This window comes from Galeopterus variegatus, unplaced genomic scaffold (assembly GCF_000696425.1).
Source record: "Galeopterus variegatus unplaced genomic scaffold, G_variegatus-3.0.2 Scaffold1584, whole genome shotgun sequence".
Taxonomy (NCBI): domain Eukaryota; kingdom Metazoa; phylum Chordata; class Mammalia; order Dermoptera; family Cynocephalidae; genus Galeopterus; species Galeopterus variegatus.
Genome location: NW_007727695.1, coordinates 269 through 20,576, shown reverse-complemented (window position 1 = coordinate 20,576; position 20,308 = coordinate 269). Strand labels below are relative to the sequence as shown.

Genomic DNA, 20,308 nt, shown 5'->3' with positions numbered 1-20,308 from the left:
CGGGTCCTTCTCTTCCCTACTTCCTCCCTCTATCCCTTTCTTTCTTCCTTCCTCTCTTCCTTTCTCTTATTTTCCCTCCCCCTTTCTTTCCTCCCTCAACTGCCCACCCATGGTAATTAGAATAAAATTCAAACTTCTTGCCATAGGTTACAAGGCCATACAAAGTTTAGACCCTGCTTCCCTCTCTAACTTCTCCTCCTGCCCTCTCTCCCTGGTTGACAATACTCTAGGCATACTGGTCTCTCTTCTGTTCTTTACAAAAACCAAGTTCCACCATGTCTCAGGGGTTTTGCAATGACCAATCTGTCTCTGGGGACTCTCTCCATTTAGTCTCGTGGAGGCCTCCTTTCCGTCATTTAGATCCCAGTTGAAATGCTTGTCCTCTGAGATGCTCTAGTCATCTCTGTCACCCACACCTCATCGCTCCCTATCACATTACCCTTTTATATGCTTTGTTCATATCACTTTATCTTATATCTTTATTCATTGTTTTTCTTATTATCTTTTTCCTTTATTAGAATGTAAAGTTTCTGATGGCAGAGATTTCACATATTTTTTTTGACCACTGTATCCCTAAAGACTAGAGAAGTTCCTGGCACATGATAGAGACTTAAATATTTTTGACCACCTGAGTGTGTACTGAGCACTGATCTGTGACCTGTGGTTCACTGGCAAATAACTAAAAAATGTGTTATCCCCTGCCCAAAGGAAACTGGGTAAACAATTTTAAGATGTCCTATTTTAATGTTCTTTTCTCCAGATGCAGCAAGAGTAGGCCAGGGGCCCCATGGCCTCTGAGGCATGGTGAAGAGGTCAAAATTAAAGAAGAATATGTACCAAATTGCTTTCTAATGATTATATTGCCCTATTCAGCTGAAATTCTCATATTAATCATTCTTTTTTGGTCATGTTTTAGGAAGGCCTATTAAAATGCAAATAAGAATGATTAAAATGTTAACCTATATGTGTATATTATTGGAACCAGTGTTCTTGAAGTGGCTTTTAAACATGTTTTAAATAGTGGAACTTTTTTCAAACCAAATGCTCACCCAGAAGTCCAATACACATAGAGGTAAGAGTGGCTGACACTCTGGCTGAAGTGGTGGTAGTGGAACCTGTAGTCTGCCCACCAGACACTTCTGACTCCTGTCCCTCAAGGTAGTGGCCAAAGTATCACCAGTGGAGCTGCACAGAGCAAGGTTTGAAGATCATAAATCTTAGGCTAACCCCTTCATTTGGGATACTGAAGCCCAGAGAGCTGAAATGACTTATCCAAAGTCATTTGACTTAAAATTACTGTCAGCAGCAGGACTAAAGCCCAACTCTCTGAATTCTAGTGTACTGTGTATTTGCCTGTGTTATTCTATATTCCTGGATAATAAATGCTACAGAATCAGATTAGAGCCTAACAGTGGGAGTTTCTATGGGGAGAGAAAAGCCAGGTATCTTCAGGATTCAGGAGGTGTTGCTGGAATCCTGCTGCTACTCTACTACTATGGGAGAATTGCCTTACAAGACATCTCTTCTCACGTGGAAATCATCTCAAGCTTGTCTTTAATGGTATAAATAAGGAAATGGGGCTGCTTTCTCCAAATATTTATTTTACAATTACTTTGTTGCTCTGAATTTCCATGCATCAGAAAGAACTTCTACCCATAGATGTCTTGACTTCCCTGGGTGAAGAGTGGCACGTGTCTCTGATCAAGAAGAGTACGTCCTTCTCATGAGTATTTTTACTTTTATTATTAAGTGGAAGCCCAGATTAGAACTCTCTGATTTGGCTAATTGGTGGTTTATGGATCAGCCATAGTAATTTCAGAGATATGCGTTATCTAGCAAACATAGTTTAACAATACGTTAATCTGATTTCTGACCACATTCTGAGGTGGATGGACATTATTTGTGCCATATGCGATTGTCATATCCCAGGCATCGATGATGCCTACATTGAGATCCTGGAAAATGTCCTTTATGACAAGATACTGAATGTAACCATGAAAGTCACTAAATCTCTCCACATCACTGTGCATTTCCCTGATGTTTTCTGCCTTGATGACAACCATAGTGTCTGGGCTTCTCAGAAGAAGACGTTGAACAGCTTTGTGGATATTGAGGGCCCTTCGGATAAAAACATCAATGGGAAAGGGTCTGAAATGCTGGCCCAGAGAAATAGCAATGACAGTATTCTTTTCTCCTCCAGTTCTGTCAATGGCCCGGGCCATGTACTCAATGTCCTTGACAGAATAAGTCAATGATCCAATCAAGGGGTAACCATGTTTTTGCCACTGGATGTTGATATTCCTGTCCAAGTCCACAGCAAGTTGGTTCTGAAATTTTCCATATCCGTGTAGATCCACTGACTTCAGTGCTGATGCCAAGTAGGCAATCCCAAAATGAAAGGAGAATAAAGTTACAAAGATTAAGTAGTCATAAAGAAGAGGGAAAAGATTTGGTGTTTATAATTAAATAAACTAATCATGTCTTATTTATTATAGGTTTAAAGAAGGAGATAGTTTTGAAGATGATTTGAACAATCATAAGTGGTATACCAATGTAAGAGAATATGCCCCCTTGTAGAACCATGTAAGCAGTGAGGTAACTTCCCTGGAGGGTGATATGGTCAGTTTTGTAGGTATTATTTTCATTTGTTTTGTTAACTGTAGGCTAAGCTCATTTGAGGATAGAGAAAGGTACTAATTGATGTTCTTTACATTAAAAAACAAAACAAAACACAAGTAAACATATTTCCCCAAATGCTCTATAAATTTTCTTAAGACTAGATAATATTCTATGCTTCTACATTTCCTTCACATATGCGTGGGATGGTACTGAGTTCATTATCTATAGTAATAACAATATTACTACTTATTTGTGAAGTCCTTTACAGTTTACAAAACACTTATTTGGACTGATATATTCATTTACCTCCAAGATCCTCATGTATGTTTAATTGCCATGTGATAGAAAAGAAAACCCAGAGAGGAAATGACCTGCCCAAGATTACAGTTAGTAAGTGGCAGAATCAGCACTTAAACTTGAAGTTCCTCCCAATTCTTGTTAAAATAGTCTACCTGATATTGTCACTTCTGAAAATGAGCACAATATAAATAGAATAAAATGGAGTCCTTCCATTTTTCATCATACTGATTAGACCATTATCAGAATATCAGTAGCTAAAACTTTTGAAGGAAATGTGTAGAAAAGAATTATTAATGCTTTGTAACATGTACCATCTTAGAAGTAAAGGGCACATTTGAAGTTTTAACCCATTGAGGTTGGAAAATAGAGATTCTGGAGGGTTGGCTGAAGGAAAATGGCACAAGTATTTTCTTCACTCAGCTTACTTCAATTTTCTTTTCCAAAGCACGCTCTAGCCATAGAATTTAACTTTTAACACAAAGTACAACAGATGTTTCCTTCCACAACTTAAAAGACGAATTGAATAGAATAGTTAACTCAATAATTCAGTACTTTATATGACCTAAGAGACTCACCATCATAGAATGAGTTGCTAAAGGTTATCACCAGATCCTTAATTTGGTGATGAAAAAACTGAGGTCCCGAGGAGTTCAGTCATTTACCAAAGGTCACAATTTAAAATTCTCTCTTCTGTTGGGAATTTTACTTATAACACAGAGCCAAGGCCCTACTGGTTTCCCCCTTTTTGTTGGTAATAAGCCTGGAAAGAGTACCCATCCGATAAAACGACATCACAAAAGTGGGCTCATATCAGGAAGACCAGGATGAAGCCATAGCAACTGCATTGTCCTCAGTGATAAAAGCCAGGGCCCAGGGACGCAGAAGGGTAGATAGTGATTTTTTTCAGGTAAGATTGCCAAGGACCACTGGTGGATTCTGAATTATTACTAGTGTACTCTTGGTGTAGTAAATAGAGTGAATGTACTAGAATTCTAGCAACTGAATTCAAGCCTCAACTCTAACTAATGATCATACTTTCAATAGCTATTGTTTTGGGGGCACTTCCTACATGCCAGTCTGCCTTGCAATGAGATAATGGATATAAAGAAATTAACACACCAACAGAAGGTGCTATTATTATTCCTACTTGACTGATGATGAAAATGAGGCAGAGAAAATAAATAACAGGCCCAGGATCATTGTTTCTCAATGGCACAGTCTAGATCTGTTAGACTCCAAAACCCATGCTTTTAACCATTGTGCCTACCTGATGTAGTCATTAATGTCCTCTCAGGTAATGATAATAGAGATGATAGTTTACACCAAAGAGAACTTTATTGGATATACTACTTTATTTTACCAGGTGGATACTCTTTTCATCTCCACTTAACAGATAAGGAAACTAAGGGACATGACCTTGGAAAAGGCCACTCAGATAGGATGTGTTTTAAACCCAGGTTGTTTGGATCTAAAATCCACACCCTTAATCATCATGCCACCTATAGAAGGTGGATAATTTAATATTTTAAGTTATCTTTAGTTCCATCAATACTTCTCTGAGCACACTGGGTAAATACTGAAGTATGAATTCTGCAGGGATAGGGAAGTGATAGACCTTTTTCTACATTGGCTCCCTTCCAGTCAGATAAAGTATTCTTTTAAAGAAAAGATAACAAAGCCTTGTGAAAAATTTTGGTGTATTGTGATTAAAAACTATAGAAAAAAAGATGCTTCTTATATTCCTTTCTCCCCTTGAAATGAAAAAGAAGTTTCTGGAAAGGATATGCACAATAGCTTAGACTGAAGCATACTGTTAATACTGGTTTTAAAGTATTCCATCCATTGGCGGATTGTGGAATCTCCCAGTAGATACATGAATTTTCCTCTCAGGCATTCATTCTTTTTGACTGTAGCCAAACTACAGGAAACAGGATTCCAAGTGTCTTTCCAGACATATCCGCTGGGGATTGTGGATGTCATGCCAAACTTGCATTTTTCTTTCATTGGAACTGTTTCATCTGCCAAAGAATCAGCAAGATAGGATCTTCTAAAACATCAAATTATCCATCAGTATTTATTAAAAGCCTTTTGTCTTTTCTAAGTATCCTGTCAATAGGGGTGACGGTGGTGGGTAGTGGTGCAGAAGCTTCTGGAAACATCCTTGTGATAGAGTAGCTATTTTTCAGTAAACTATTTCTCTAATGTGAATTTTCTAAATGATACCCATTAATGTTCATTATAAAAACACATGTTTTCTCCCAGAAAAAAAAAGGCCTTCTGTATAAAATTAAGTATTTGGTAGCCTTCCTATGAAACTAAAGTCATCAATTATTGCATACTAATGAAAGGTCAATTATCCTATCATTTTAGCCTGCTTTACCTAGCTGAGTTTGTCACACTCTGTCACAGTATCTTAAATGCCACCATCAATCTATAAATCATTTGAGTTAAATGCAGGGTAATATAAAAAAATATTAACAACTACTTTGGCTTGGGAACTGGCCAATTTGAATGGATATGACCATAGGCTGAAAAGAGTCCTGGAGATCCAAGATAGGCCAGATATTAACCCCTTAGTTACTGGTTTATAAAGAGTCTGGGAATGTGAGAGGCTGAAATGGCTAGGATAGTGAGGAGACCGTGGAGGAATTGGGCCCGTGATTATTCATCAACCAAAGGAAGTAGTTTAATATTATAACAACTAGTATGCGTGTACCTGTGTATCTGGAGTTAAAAAATACCATTTCTACATCTAGGTATATATTTACACTTCAGTGTCAACAAGTTTATTATTGATTAGCAAGAATTTTAATGCTGAACTTACAGAGACATAAAACTCTTGCCTTAAATCATTTTAGACGGGGATTTCCTAGGCTGTTTGGAGTCAAAGAAATTGAAGAGAAATGAATAGATATAAGTGTGGATGTTCTATTTTGTATGTTAAAATTGTTTGGAAGGTGGCAAAGACCTAGAAGGGGGAACTGTAAGGAGCTGACTCCTAGATGGAAGTTGATTCTTGGGCTAGTAGTGTGTGGAAAGGGGTGATGGTGAAGGTGTGGAGAGGGGTGGTGTGGGGAGGAAAAGATCAAGGTGTAGCATTGGGAGAGAGTTTTAATGTTTGAAGGTTATTGTGTAACATGGGTAGGTAATCTGTATGAATAGATTGCCTGGTGAGTAGATTGATGATGAGAATTATAATTACTAAAACAGGTTTATATCCTAGTGATCCCAATAACTCACTCACTGAAGTATCTGGTCTCTTGGCTTCCTTAGACAAGCCAGGTGAGCAGAGCGTTGATAGGTCTGAAGCAGTGAACAAGTCCATCAGAAAGAGGAAAGCTTTAGATGGGTCTCATGCTAAGGACCACCCACCAAACAAAGGAACACTTACTGTTGCATTTGGAGACATTTATCACATTGAAGTTCTCCAAAATCTCTACACCCACATTTGACCTTAAAGAGACAAATATAGAAAATTAATCTGCAGATGGCTTCAAATCAGGAAACACACAAGAAGTCAGATTACCCAGTGCTTCAGTTATTTCTTAGTGACTACGCCCACAGTTTCAGGCCATTAGTAAATTTCCATTTCTTTGCCTGATGTGATAGAGTTATCCAGAAGGCATGCAAGGTGATTTCTTGAGATGCAGAGAGAATTTACTAGAGCACACACACACATACACACAAATATGTTTTTCACTATCTTTTAGATTTTATTCTGTCTATATATTTTATTTCACTGGGAAGGAGATTTTAAATATCCTCAAAGTTTGAGGACTACTAGAGAGTGGGCACTGTCCCCAAATGAGTGCACAGATCCTTTCACAAATAGCTCAGAGTCCCAAAGTTAATATACTCATGTTGACTTTCATAGGCCAAATCACCGTATTTTCCCAAGCAGTCTCCAGAAATAATTATTTACCTTTTGAAGAGGCTTATTTCTAGTTTACTTAGATAAGAAACATTCTTGTTCTTGGAATGCATGTGGGTGAGTGCAGCACAGGGCATGTGTTGAGGCCTCACACAGTAGAAGGCTTCTTGGTCTTGAGCGTCCAGATACTGGCACAGGTCAGCACTTGAGTTTAAAAGCAGGGCACAATCAGTATCGACACGGGAGATGCCATTGGCAAACTGGCCTGTGAAGATTACCCTGTCATAGCCTTGGTTCCTTGCCCTCCAGAGAGCTGACACCCCTTCACTGGGGTGCATGAGCAGGAGAGATAGGGAGACCCGGCCCTCCCAGAACAGGGTGAAGCTGACAAGGTAAGTCCCGTTGTTGAAGTCGGTCACTTTTCCTGTAGCACCTGCCCGCAGGGCTGGAGAGGACATCCTGGCCCTCAGGAAATCCCCACCATATTCCTTCCTGCGTCCTAAGTGGTCCCTCACCTCCAGCAGGATGTCCAGCTGATCCCCCCTGCAGTATGTGTCTCTGGGGTTAAGTATGGTGGCTCTGCTGTGGGAGGCGCTGGTGGTGGTGTTCACGTGGGTGAAAGGTCTGGGTGGGATCAGCTGGTCTAGTTTCTCCATGATTTCCTTTATTTTCAGCTCAGTCTCTGCTGCGGAAGCTACGGGGCACAACGGTGCTTCAGAGCATGAGGACTTCATAATGAAATTCCAGTGATGGAGGGAGATGGGCAACTTGAATGTAGCCCATAACTGAAACAGGAAGAAACAGAATAGAGAACATGGAAAATGTCCCTATTTGATGTCATGATTTTGGGTGGGTTAGTTAACTCCTGTGTTTTATAGAATAATTAGAGGTACAAAAATTAAATGATACTGAGATTTTATGATCATGTTTGTTTTACAGGCAAAATGCTTTTCTTTAGAAAATCTGGTAATGGCACTTCACTTCTCATGGGCTAATCTATCGTAGAAGAGCCGTTTAACCCCCCAAAGCCCTAGGAGCTTCCTGAAAATAATGGTGATAAAATCTACCTTATAGGGTGATTACAAAGACCAAATGAAAAAATGTTTTGTTTTTTTTAAACTGCATAGTAGAGAACAAATGCTTATTGTTCCATTTTTTTTTTAAATCTTAAAACTAAAAACCAGTCTAAAATGTTTACTCTCAGGAAAACAGTCTGCAGGAGTTCATCATCACCAGATCTATTGTCTTGGGTTGAATGTCCCACCAAAACTTAATCCCCACTGTAACTGTTGAGGGTGAGAAATCCTACTATGGTAGTTGAAAGGTGGGGCCTTGAAGAGGTGATCAGATTATAGGGCCATGCTGTAGTGAATGAATTAATAATGGTGGTCAGGGGAGTGGTTTGGAGGTCTTTAAAAGGAGAGTGGGGCCGGCCCGTGGCTCACTCGGTAGAGTGCGGTGCTGATAACACCAAGGCCGCGGGTTCGGATCCCATATCGGGATGGCCGGTTTGCTCACTGGCTGAGCGTGGTGCTGACAACACCAAGCCAAGGGTTGAGATCCCCTTACCGGTCATCTTTTAAAATAAAAAAAAATAAAAAATAAAAAATAAAAAATAAATAAAAGGAGAGTGAATGAGGAGGTTAGTTTCTCTCTGTTCCACCATTTTCTCAATCTGATACTCTGCCATTACTGTCGTGTCGCCACCAACAAGGCTTTCACCAGATGTGTTCCCTGAACTTTGGACTTCCCAACCTCAGAAACTGCAAGCAATAAAATTTTTTTTCTTTATAAATCACCCTGTTTCGAGTATTTTGTTAAAAGTAAGAGAAACAGACTAATACACCTATCATAAGAAATGCTAAAGGGAGTTTCAAGCTGAAAGAAAAAGATGGTACATAGTAACACAAAAACATATGAAAGTATAATTGCACTGGTAAAAGTAGGTACACTGTCATATTTAGAGTACTCTAGTACTGTAATGGTGGTGTATAGATAATGTATATATTTACTAAGAAGGTTAAAACACAAAACTATTGAAAGTAGCAATAGTCACAATAATTTGTTAAGGAATACACGATATAACAAGATGCAAATTGTGACATAAAAAATTTAAAATGTGGGAGAGAGTGGAGTAAAAACATAAAGCTTTTTAGTGTAATCAGGTTGTTATCAGCTTAAAACAGCCTGTTCTGAGATTTTTTTTTTGTTTTTGTAGTCCACATGGGAACTACAAAGAAAAATCTTAAAGGAGATACACAAAAGGTAAAGAGTAAAGAATCAAAGCATAACACTAGAGAAAATCACTTAATCACAAAGGAAGACAGTAAGAGAGGAATAAAGAATCTACAAAACAACCAGAAAACAACTAACAAAATGACAGTAGTAAGTCCTTGCCCATCAACAATTACCTTAAATGTAAATAAGTTAAATTCTCCAATCAGAAGACAAAGAGTGGCTGAATGGATAAAAAACAAGATCCAGGGCCGAGCCCGTGGCGCACTCGGGAGAGTGAGGCACTGGGAGCGTAGCAGCGCTCCCGCTGCAGGTTTGGATCCTATATAGGGATGACTGGTGCGCTCACAGCGCTCACTGGCTGAGCGCAGTGCAGCCGGTCTCAAAAAGGACAAAAAAAAAAAAAAAAAAAAAAAAAAAAAACCAGATCCAACTATATAATGCCTATAAGAGACTCATTTCACCTGGACGGACACAGGTGAAAAGTACTTATATGAATACACATGTTAAATATTATACACATGCACACATACAATCACATCAGGTATGTAACTGAGTATTGAGGTTTGTGAGGTAGGACTATAAATTAACTGCACTGATTTTTTTCTCCAAGCCACCTATAAATATAAGCCCAATTTCATTACGCACCTTGGTTTGTAAGACAGAGAGAAATAGAACTAAACTCATGTTTGTAAATAGAGGGAAAAATTCTAGAATAAAAATGATTGACAAATTGAATATGGTTTTGATTTTTGCCTCTGCCAAAACCCATCTAGTCAAGTTTTGGCTTTATATGCTGTACATCATAAATTTTATGACCATAGAGGGGTTGAAGTTTGTTCTTTCTGTTTCCATTTTTAAAGACTAAAAATTTTTAAAGACATTTTTAAAAACTGAATGTGAAGGGATGGAAAAAGATATTCCATGTAAATGGAAACCAAAAAAAAAGACCAGGAGTAGCTATACCTATATCAGATAAAACAGATTTTAAGTCAAAAACTGCAAAATGAGACAAAGAAGGTTATTATATAATGATAAAGGGGCCAATTCAGCAAGATGATATAACAATTGCAAATATATAATAGTCTCATATATATACAGAACATTCCATCCAACAGCAGAATACACATTCTTCTCAAGTGTACTCAGAACATCCTCCAGGATAGATAATATACTAGGCCACAAAACAAGTATTAGCAAATTTAAGATAATTGAAATTATATCAAGTGCCTTTTCCAAAAAATGGCATAAAAGTAGAAATCAATAATAGGTGGAATTTCTGAAAATTCATGAATATATGAATATTAAAGAACATGTTACTAAACAACAAATGAGTCAAAGAAGAAATTAAAAAAGAAATTTAAAAATATCTTGAAACACGGGCCGGCCCGGTGGTGCACTGCTACAGTGCGCCGCTTATGTGGGAAGCGCCGCGCTTCCCACATACAGACCGGCTGCTCACTGGCTGAGCAAGGTGCGGGAGCAACACCAAGGGTTGCGATCCCATTGCCGGTCCCGGTCCGGTATGGGCGCAACACTGAGGGTTGTGATCCGATGCCAGTCACGAAAAAAGACAAAAAGGAAAAAAAAAAAATCTTGAAACAAATAAAAATGAAAACACAACATACCAAAATGTATGGGGTATAGTAAAAGCAGTTCTAAAAGGGTTGTTTATAGCAATAAACACCTACATGAAGAAAAAAGAAAGATCTCAAATAAACAACCTAGTGTTACACCTCAAGAAACTAAAAAAAATCAAGAATAAACAAAGCCCACAGTTAGCAAAAGGAAGGAAATAATTAAGATCAGAAGAGAAATAAATGAAATGGAGACTAAAAAAAAAGTAGAAAAGATCAAAACTAAGTGTTGGTTTTTTGAAAACATAAACAAAATTGACAAATATTTAGCTAGACTAAGAAAAAAAAGAGAGAAGATTCAGATAAAATCAGAAAAGAAACAGAAGACATTACAACTGATACCACAAAAAAACAAAGGATCATAAGATACTACTATGAACAATTACATACCCACAAATCGGATAACCTAGATCAAGCTTTTATTAGTGGATTACTCAACCTTTTGCAAATTGCATTATGGAATGTCACTTTGCTTCTTTCACTGATGTTACCAGCCTCTATTTTTAAACTATACTTAGCCATAACCCCACCTATGTTCTTTTTCTGTAACTTCCTGGTCTGGATAATAAATGCAGGGAGAGAACCCTAGTTCGTGGTTAATTTCCAACAGAAGGAATGCCTTTCTTTTGAGCGTTCCAGGAAATTAACCCCTTCAGGGTCTCTCACTGCTCAGAAGAAATGGGCTTTGAGTAATTCTCTGACACCCAGGAGAAGAGAGGTGACAAATCCATGTGAGGCAAAGAAACAAGAAAAAGCACATCATACTTTACAATGAAAATTTGAAAGCTTTTCTCTAAGACAAGGAATAAGATGAGCATGCCCCACTCCCACCACTTCTGATCAACATAGTAATAAAAGTCTTAGCCAGAGAAATCAGACAAGAGAAAAAAACAAAAGGCATACAAATTAGAAATTAAGTAGGTAAATTATCTCTGTTTGTTGATGACATGATACTATATACAGAAAACTCAAAGACTCCACCAAAAAACTGTGAGGACTAATAAACAAAATTCAAAAATATAAAATCAACATAACAAAAATCAGAAGCATTTCTATACAATAACGACCAGTTATCCAAAAATGAAAACAAGAAAATAATCTCATTTACAATAGCTACCAAAAATAATTTAGGAATAAATTTAACCAAGGAGGTGAAAAACTTGTACAGTGAAAACTGTAAAACACTGATGAAAGAGATTGGAAAAGACACAAATAAATAGAAAGATATCCAGTGTCCATAAATTGGAAGAATTAATATTATTAAAATGTCCTTACTATCCAAAACATTCTACAAATTCAATGTAATCCCTATGAAAATTCCAATAACATTTTTCACAGAAATAGAAAAACAATTCTAAAATTCACATGGAAACACAAACACTTTGAATAGCCAAAGCAATCTGGAGTGAAAAAAAACAAAGCTGGAGGCATCACATTACCTAACTTCAAAATATACTATAAATTTATAGTAATCAAATATTGTGGCACTGGGTTGAAAACAGACACATAGACCAACGAAAAAGAATAGATATCCGAGAAATAAATCTATGTATTCACAGTCAACTGATCATCAACAAAGGTGCCAAGAACACACAATGGGGAAAGGACAGTCTCTTTAATAAATAGTGTTAGGCAACTGTATATCCATATGAAGAATAATGTTATTGGACCCTTATTTCACACCTTATACAAAAATCAAGTCAAAATGGATTAAAGTCTTAAATGTAAGACATGAAACTATAAAACCACTAGAAGAAAACATAGGGGAAAAACTCCATGACCTTGGTCTGGACAATGATTTTCAGATATCAATAGAAAAGCACAGGCAACAACAGCAAAAGTAGACAAATGGACTGCATCACACTGAAAAGTTTCTGCACAGCCAAGGAACAATCAATGGAGTGAAGAGACAACCTACATAATGGGAGAAAATATTTGCAAACCATGAATCTGATAAGTGCTTAATATCTAAAATACATAAGGAACTCAAACAACTCAATAGCAAGAAAACAAATATCCTGAGTAGAAAATGGGCAAAGGATATAGACAGACATTTCTCAAGAGAAGACATACAAATGGTTAACAGGTATATGAAAAACTGAACATTGCTAAGTGTGAGGAAAATAGAGTAGTTTGGTCAGGCCCTGTCCCCTCACGTCCAGTTGGGGGCAGTACAGCACATTCTTTGTAAACGAGTTGTGTGGGGGTGGAGTTAGTGCACATGTGTGCCCATGTATTTTTAGCTTGTTGCTATTCTTGTTTTTTTCAGTGTGTGTGAAGCAGCAGCTCTGAACTGCTGGTCAGCAGAGCTCGCACCTAGAAATAAAGCCTGTTATTTCTTCATCTATGGCTCCAAGGACCTTTTTCCTGTTACCTAGCTTGTAGACCTGCCTGTGAAGGATTTGTGACCCAGTCTGGAGAACAGGCTTGGGGGTGAGCCCCAGGCCCCAGCCCTAGCTCAACACTAAGTGTCAGAGAAATGCAAATTAAAACCACAATGAGACATTGCCTTACACCTATTAAAATGGCTTTACGTAAAAGGTGAAATATAAGTATAGGCAGATGTAGAGAAAAGGGAACCCTTGCACACTGTTGGTGGGAAAGTAAATTAGTACAGCCATTATGGAAAATAGTACGGAGGCTCTTCAATAAATTAAAAACAGACCTTCCATATGATTCAGCAATCCCACATCTGGGCATGTATCCAAAAGAAATGAAATCAGTATATCAAAGAGATATCTGCACTCCCATGTTTATTACAGTATTACAGTACTATTCACAGTAGCCAAGATATGGAATCAACCTAAGTGACCATCAGTGGATGAATGGATAAAGAAAATGTGGGATATATACACAATGGAATTCAGCCTTAAAAAAGAAAAAAAGTCCTGTCATTTTTGATAACGTCTGTGAACCTGCAGAACATTATGTTAAGTGAAATAAGCCAATCACAGAAAGACAAACACTGCATGATCTCACTTATATGGAGAATTTAAAGAAGTTGGACCCATAGAAGCAGAGGAGAATAGTGATTGCCAGGGGCCATGAGAGTGATGGGGAGATATTGGTCAAAGAATACAAAATTTCAGTTGAATAGGAATAATAAGTTCAAGAGATCTATTGTCTAATCTGGTGACAGTAGTTAATATCAATGTACTGTATTCTTGAAAATTGTTAACAGAGTAGATCTGAAGTTGTTCTCATCACACACAAAAAAGGGATAAGTATGTGAGGTAATTCATATGTTAATTAACTTGATTAAATTATTACACAATGTATATTTCAAAACATCATGTTGTACACAATAAATATATACAATTTTCACTTGTCAATTACAAATAAATGAAAAACAGACAAAAATGCATGAAATGCAGAAAAGATGCATGAGACTTCTGTGTAAATTACAGTTTTTAAAAAAATTTCATCTTTTTCACTTTGCACGAACATTCTGTGACTTTTTCTTTCAATACATGTATACACTGTTTAATGATCAAACCAGGGTAATTAGCAAATCCATCACCTCAAATATTTATCATTTCTTTGTAGTGAGAACATTCAAAATCCTCTTTTCTAGCTATTTTGAAATAGACAATAAATTATTGTTAACTATAACTTTTAGTCACCCTGCTGTGCAACAGAACACCAGAATTATTACCCCTATTTCACTATAACTTCTTACCCACTGACAGACCTCTCCCCTTTCCCTTTTCCTTCTATCCTCCCCCGCCTCTGGTGACCACTATTCTACTCTCCACTTCCATTCTAGGATATTTGTATTTTTCAGATTGATTTTGCTAACACAGGAGACACAAAAACATAGGGTTATAAAAATATTTATGTTCTAATCATAACACTAGTTTATTTTTTAAAATTAGAGAATGCTAAAACTATATAGGAAATAAAATCAGCCATAATCATGTCAACCATTGATAACTACTATCAACATTTTGGTGAATTTCTCTCATTCCCAGTGTACCACTTTACATGGTAGTGAACAAACGGAATATTTATCATTGAATTTTGAATTTTAAATATTGTCATTGAAAATTCTCCATCATATGTCAAAGTCTCACACAATATTCCAGCCTATGGATATGGTTTAATATTTTCCTATTTCCATCTTTTTGGACACATTTCTTTCAATATTTTCCTATTATAGATAATTCTGTAAAGAATATCTTTTGGGGTAAATTTTTCTTTGCAATTCAGGAAATGTACTGAGAATCTCAGAAATAGTATTATTGGTAAAATGTGGTGAACATTATTAAAGGTTTTGATATATGCTGTGAAATTGTTTTTCAAAAAATATGGTACTAATTTACACCCAGATCAGAACTGCATGAGAATTCTATTCTTACTGCATGCTCACAACACTGAGTAGCTCATTTTTAGAGATATTTGCCTGGGATCAAAAGCTGGTTCTGTCACTGACTAGCTATAAGGCTTTGGTCAAGTTCCTTAACCTCTCCATGAATCAGTTTCACTGTCTAACACCTTATGTGGTTATTGTGAGGATTGATGGGCTAACATATGGAAAGCATTTAGAGTAGTACCTGGCACATACTATCTCTTATTTGATAAATAAAAATGTTTTTATTAAAAAATCTTAACATTTCAAAGAATGAAACAGTAATAAAATGAATCACTGCTATTCATCATTAATCAGAATTTCCAGTAAAGGCAGATTAGCTTGTATTGGACCAACTCTCCTGGAGATAGCAATGACAAACTCTGGACAAATATATATGTATATATATATATGTGTATACACCCCCCCATATATTTGTGTTTGTATATGTAAACAATTTATATATACATAAATATATGTGTGTGTGTGTGTGTGTGTGTGTGTGTATAAAACAATTCTCTAAAAGCACTGGAGAGTAAACACAAGTAAACAGAAACTGGAGGGGAGTTGATACTTGGAAGAAGGAACAGCACTGGACTTGCACTGTAAGAAGTGCTAACTGAAGTTCTTTAAGCTGAAGGGAACTTACACCAAACGGGAACACAGATCTTCAGGAAGAAATGAAAAGCACCAGAAATGGTAAATATATAGATAAATATAAAAGACTATGTATTTGTCTCTTACTTCCTTTAAAATGCATATGAATATTTAAAGTGAATTCAAGTAAAAACTATATGTTTGTAATAATATAACAACTACAGCACAGAGAATGGGGCTGGCTGTAAATGGAACTAAATGGTTGAAAGGTTATTATAATTACATGAAGTGGCCTATTATTAATTCTAAAAGTTAAGAATGTGTATTGTAATCCCTAGAGAATCCACTTGAAAAAACAAGAAAACAAAAAACAGGCTGTGCTATAAAAACAGTAGAGAAACTAAAAGGAAACACTAAAGTGAAATTTAGTTAACTCAAAATAAGGCAGGAAAAGAAAAAATGTGGAACAAAAAACAGGGGCAAAACAGAAAACAAATAGCAAAGTGGTGGATCTAAATCCACTCATATTAATAATTTCATTAAATGTAAGTGGACTAAACACTCCATTAACAGGCAGAAATAAAAAAGCAAGTCCCAACTATTTTCTGTCTACAAGGAATGCAGTTTAAGTATAAAAGTACCTATAGTTTGAAAGTAAGTAGATGGAAAATGATATATCATCTAATTCAAGATGGAAGATTAAGCACATATTGTAGCCTCAATTTCCCCCATAAAATCCTGTAAAAGACAGGGAAAAAAAATTCTAACCATTCTGGGAAATAGGAAGAGATGCCTTAATTGAATCAGAACTTTCGAGGAATCTCCTGAAGAAAGACAGACGAGATTAGATTGAGGAAGAAAATCATAACTCCAAATGCAGGTACATGAGGGTTCTGCAAAACATGAAGGCTTAGAATAAATGTACCTTCAATCCTCTGAGAGATGCTAGGTGACATTAATAAATCAGCTAGAGATCTTAGAAAGTAAAATTTTGCTGTTCAATATGCAAAAGTTAATTGTATTCCCCTACATCAACAACAAGCAATTAGAAAATGTAATTTTAAAAAAGATGCCATTTACAAAAAATTGCAGCTATACAAAATTATAAAGCAGCTAGATATAAATCTAAAAAAGATATGTAAGACCTGTATGCAATAGTATACTGGAAGATCATGAAGAAGACCTAAATAAATAGATATTACATGTTGCTATACACAAAAATATTATTATAAACATGTCAGTTTTTCCAAATTGATCTACATGGTTAATGTAATGCATATGTAACTTAAGTAGGATTTTTTTCTTCAAATTTGATAAGCTGACTATAAAATGTACAAGTATAAGGAAGAATAAGGGGCTAGGACCAGCTAAAATTTTTCTGAAGCAACAGTAACTTAACCTGCAAGTTTCAAGTTTTCAGGACTAATTATGAAGCTATATTAATTACAGCAATGTGGTATTGGCACAAGGAAGACAAACTGATCAACAGAATAGAACAAAGAGCCCAGAAAGGACCTTCACTTATTGGAAATTTTGATATACAATGAAAGAGGCATGGCAAATCAGCCTGGAAAGAAAGGACTGAAAAATAAAAGGAGCTGAAAAAGCGATTATCCATTTGGAAATAAGAGGAAAAAATCAGCAAAAAACCGAATCAAAATAAAACAGATGCATTAAAATATCAAAAGCAACTTGTAAAGGATTTAGCCGAGTATTTGGATAAATAGTCTGACACTGGAGTAGGGAAGGGTTTCTTAATACTCAAAACCATTAATTATATTAAAAAAGGCAAATACATTTTCCTATATAAAAATGAAAATATTCTGTTCTTTAGAAGTTCCCTTAAAGAAGGTGAAAAGAAGCTAAACATGGCTAGTAGATAGCAATGCGTGTACATCATAAAGGAAGACTACGTGTGTGCAGACAGACATACCCAGTATTATCCTCTCACATACTGGTTAATGATGATCCGGTTTATTGGTTCTTAAATGGTGGTTAAGCTGTGGAAAGTCCTCTACTACAACGTATAGGTCTTGCATTTGAACTTTCCTAGAAAAGGTGAGGTATGAAGTAAAAATACTCTTTGTGAAACGCAGAAAGAAAGCAATTCTTACTTTTGTGGAGTTTTGGAAAACTGTGAAAGTGATCCAGGAGGCTAATATAAACAGCAGCACCAACAGTGACTTACGATTTGTCACACTTGTTTTCATGATTAGGATCCTAGAAGAGATAATACAAAAACACACAAACACACAACGAAACAAAACAGAAAAGAAAACAAATGGAAACACATGCAATTTTTATACCTCCCGATTATTTTTATCCTCAGATAAGTTACTCCCAGAACTAAACCTGGGCCCTCCCAGTTGCTCTTGGTGTCTTCCAGCTGCTATCTTTTGCCTTCAAGCTTGTACATTTCTACAGAAGAAAAGTTTCATGGAGCCTGCCATGGACTCTAAGAAGTTGAGCAGCTAAGGGCCTGAAGGATACAGAGTGGCTCATGCTTAGTTGGTCTCAAAGCTATGTGTCGCCTAACAGCTTCTCTATTCTCTTCCCTTAACCACAAAGAGAGGACACAAAATGGTTAAGCAAATATTGACACAGAACCATATTACTACAGTGTCCTTTTAATGTAAAGTGTTTTTCTGGCTCCCTTAATCCCAGTCTGATAATAAGTTCCCCTTTCTTGTTTTACCAGCCATTCTAGAGCTCCTCAAAAAGAATTATTGAAAATAATAAAAATCCTTGAAAATAACTATTTTAAAACTCATATTTATTACTTTCTTTTACAAAATTTTGGGCTTTATCAATGTTTTTCTATGGTTTGTCTTAATAGTTTTCTTTCTTTTAGAATTTCATGTTGGCTTTTTAAGTCAGATTGCTTGAATTCTGCCTTTCTAAAATTTTTCATCCCTCAAAATTTACTCTCCCTTAAAAGCACCTCTTACCCCAGATTCCCCATTCATACACAGACATTAGAGATTTCTGCACCCAAGAATAAATGTCACCCTTTTCCCTCACCTTCCCAGTTTTGCAAATATTTCCATACCTTTAGTTTAAAGGTTGTTCAGGTCCATACGTAGGAACCCTGGTGATCTGAATGTTGACTCTTCCGAAGCCACCAGTGTGCTGCAGGTGTACCTCTCCTCTCTACTAAAACAAACTGCAGGTATAAATTGTAGTCTGCATACTTTTAGCTTGAGTTCACAACCTTTTGCTTGTTGCAGCTAAGACAGAAGTGTCAGGCTTGCTGGCTCCAACTTAAGGAGAGGCCTGGCTCATAAACTACAGTTTTCAGCTCAAGCAGAAGTAGGAAGGAGAAATGAAATGCTCTGCGTAGTAGATGATTTCAATGTCCTGAGGATGTTGGAAGTTTATCGTAATCTGGAATATCCTTCTGAAACTGGTTTTGAATCTTGTTTTTTGTTTGTTGCAGTAAGGCTGGAAGGATTGATGGACATGTTTACATATGTTTAACCTCCTGTGCGGGGCAGCACAAATGATCCACGGAGGGAACCCCAGGACAGCCAGAGACTGCTTCCCGTGGGCACTGGTGCATCTGTCCTGGGCACCTGTTCTTTCTGGTGCCATTTCTATCAGATCAAGAATGTAAACCCAGATGGATTCAAACCCATAAATGCCTGGCAACGAAAACAGTGAATGAAGCCAGAAGTTTGAATGATTGAGAGTAGTCATACATGGAGAGCTAATCTTCCTAGTTTCCATCTGAGCTTTCTCAGCAAGACCCAGTTGCCAAGATTCAAGTGCATATTATCTTGTACATAATAGTTACTCAATAAAAAGTGCTGAATTAAACCAGAACCTCAAATATGAGTACAATGTAGGCAAGACAAAAATACTGATTACATCTCAGACCAACAGAGTGACAGCTTACTGTTGTGGGTTTGAATCCATCTGGGATATGTATTCTTGATCTGATAGATATGGTGCTAGAAAGAACAGGTGCCCAGGACAGAGGCACCAGTGCCCATGGGAAGCAGTCACTGGCTGTCTTATGGTTCCCGCCATGATTTTTATTTGTGCTGCCCCGCACAGGAGGTTAAACATATTTAAACATGTCCATCAATCCTTCCAGTCTTACTAAAAACAAGCAAGCAAACATACAAACAAAACAAGAATCAAGACTAGTTTCACTAGGATATTCCAGATTTTGATAATCCTTCCCTGGTCCTTAATCATGCTCCACTAAACTAGTCTTAACAATACTTTATGTCTTTACCCAATGATCATTAGAAAAGCTGTTTTAGATTTTCCAAGATGGTGATGGGTCTGGAGCGGCCGTGCCAGGAGACAGCACGATCCTGAGAGCAGTGCGCTGTGATACCAGAGTATTAATTGCATTTCCAAGAGCAACAAAAGGCGAATAATTCTTTCAACAACGATCCTACATCGACAAACAAGCGGCAGCAGGTTCGAGGTTTTGGGGACGCAACAGAAGAGGACTCCTGAGAGCACCCAAGCCCTGCTACGGGAATGAACGAGCAGCCCAGACACCAAAGGCCAAGAAAGCCAGCAGAAACGGAGTGAAATGCGCCAGACCGGCCCAACTCTGCGAGCTCTGTGAGTCACCCCCAGCCCAGCCCCACTTGCGGGGCGAAGCCCGACTGCTCCCCGCCCGTCTGGCTCCCCCCTACCACACCAGGCTAGGCGCCCACAACAGAGCTGCCTCCATTTTATCGG

At 37.2% G+C, this 20,308-nt stretch overlaps 1 protein-coding gene across 2 annotated transcripts; it reads right to left on the bottom strand.

Annotated features, from left to right (window-relative positions):
• Positions 1-1,737: 1,737 nt before the first annotated feature.
• Positions 1,738-18,737, bottom strand: LOC103594589 (NXPE family member 4-like). Of its 2 annotated transcripts, XM_008577817.1 has the most exons (6): positions 18,657-18,737; positions 17,722-17,827; positions 6,842-7,575; positions 6,311-6,372; positions 4,731-4,937; positions 1,738-2,368 (listed from the first exon to the last, which is right to left on the bottom strand). In XM_008577817.1, exons 2-6 carry the CDS (start codon positions 17,815-17,817, stop codon positions 1,833-1,835), a joined length of 1,635 nt encoding a protein of 544 aa, XP_008576039.1. In that variant the 5' UTR covers positions 17,818-17,827; positions 18,657-18,737; the 3' UTR covers positions 1,738-1,832. The 2 variants fall into 2 exon arrangements, with proteins under 2 accessions (XP_008576039.1, XP_008576040.1); XM_008577818.1 differs by lacking the exons at positions 17,722-17,827; positions 18,657-18,737 and having other exon boundaries at positions 4,731-4,928; positions 6,305-6,372; positions 6,842-7,446.
• Between the last annotated feature and the right edge of the window lie 1,571 nt (positions 18,738-20,308).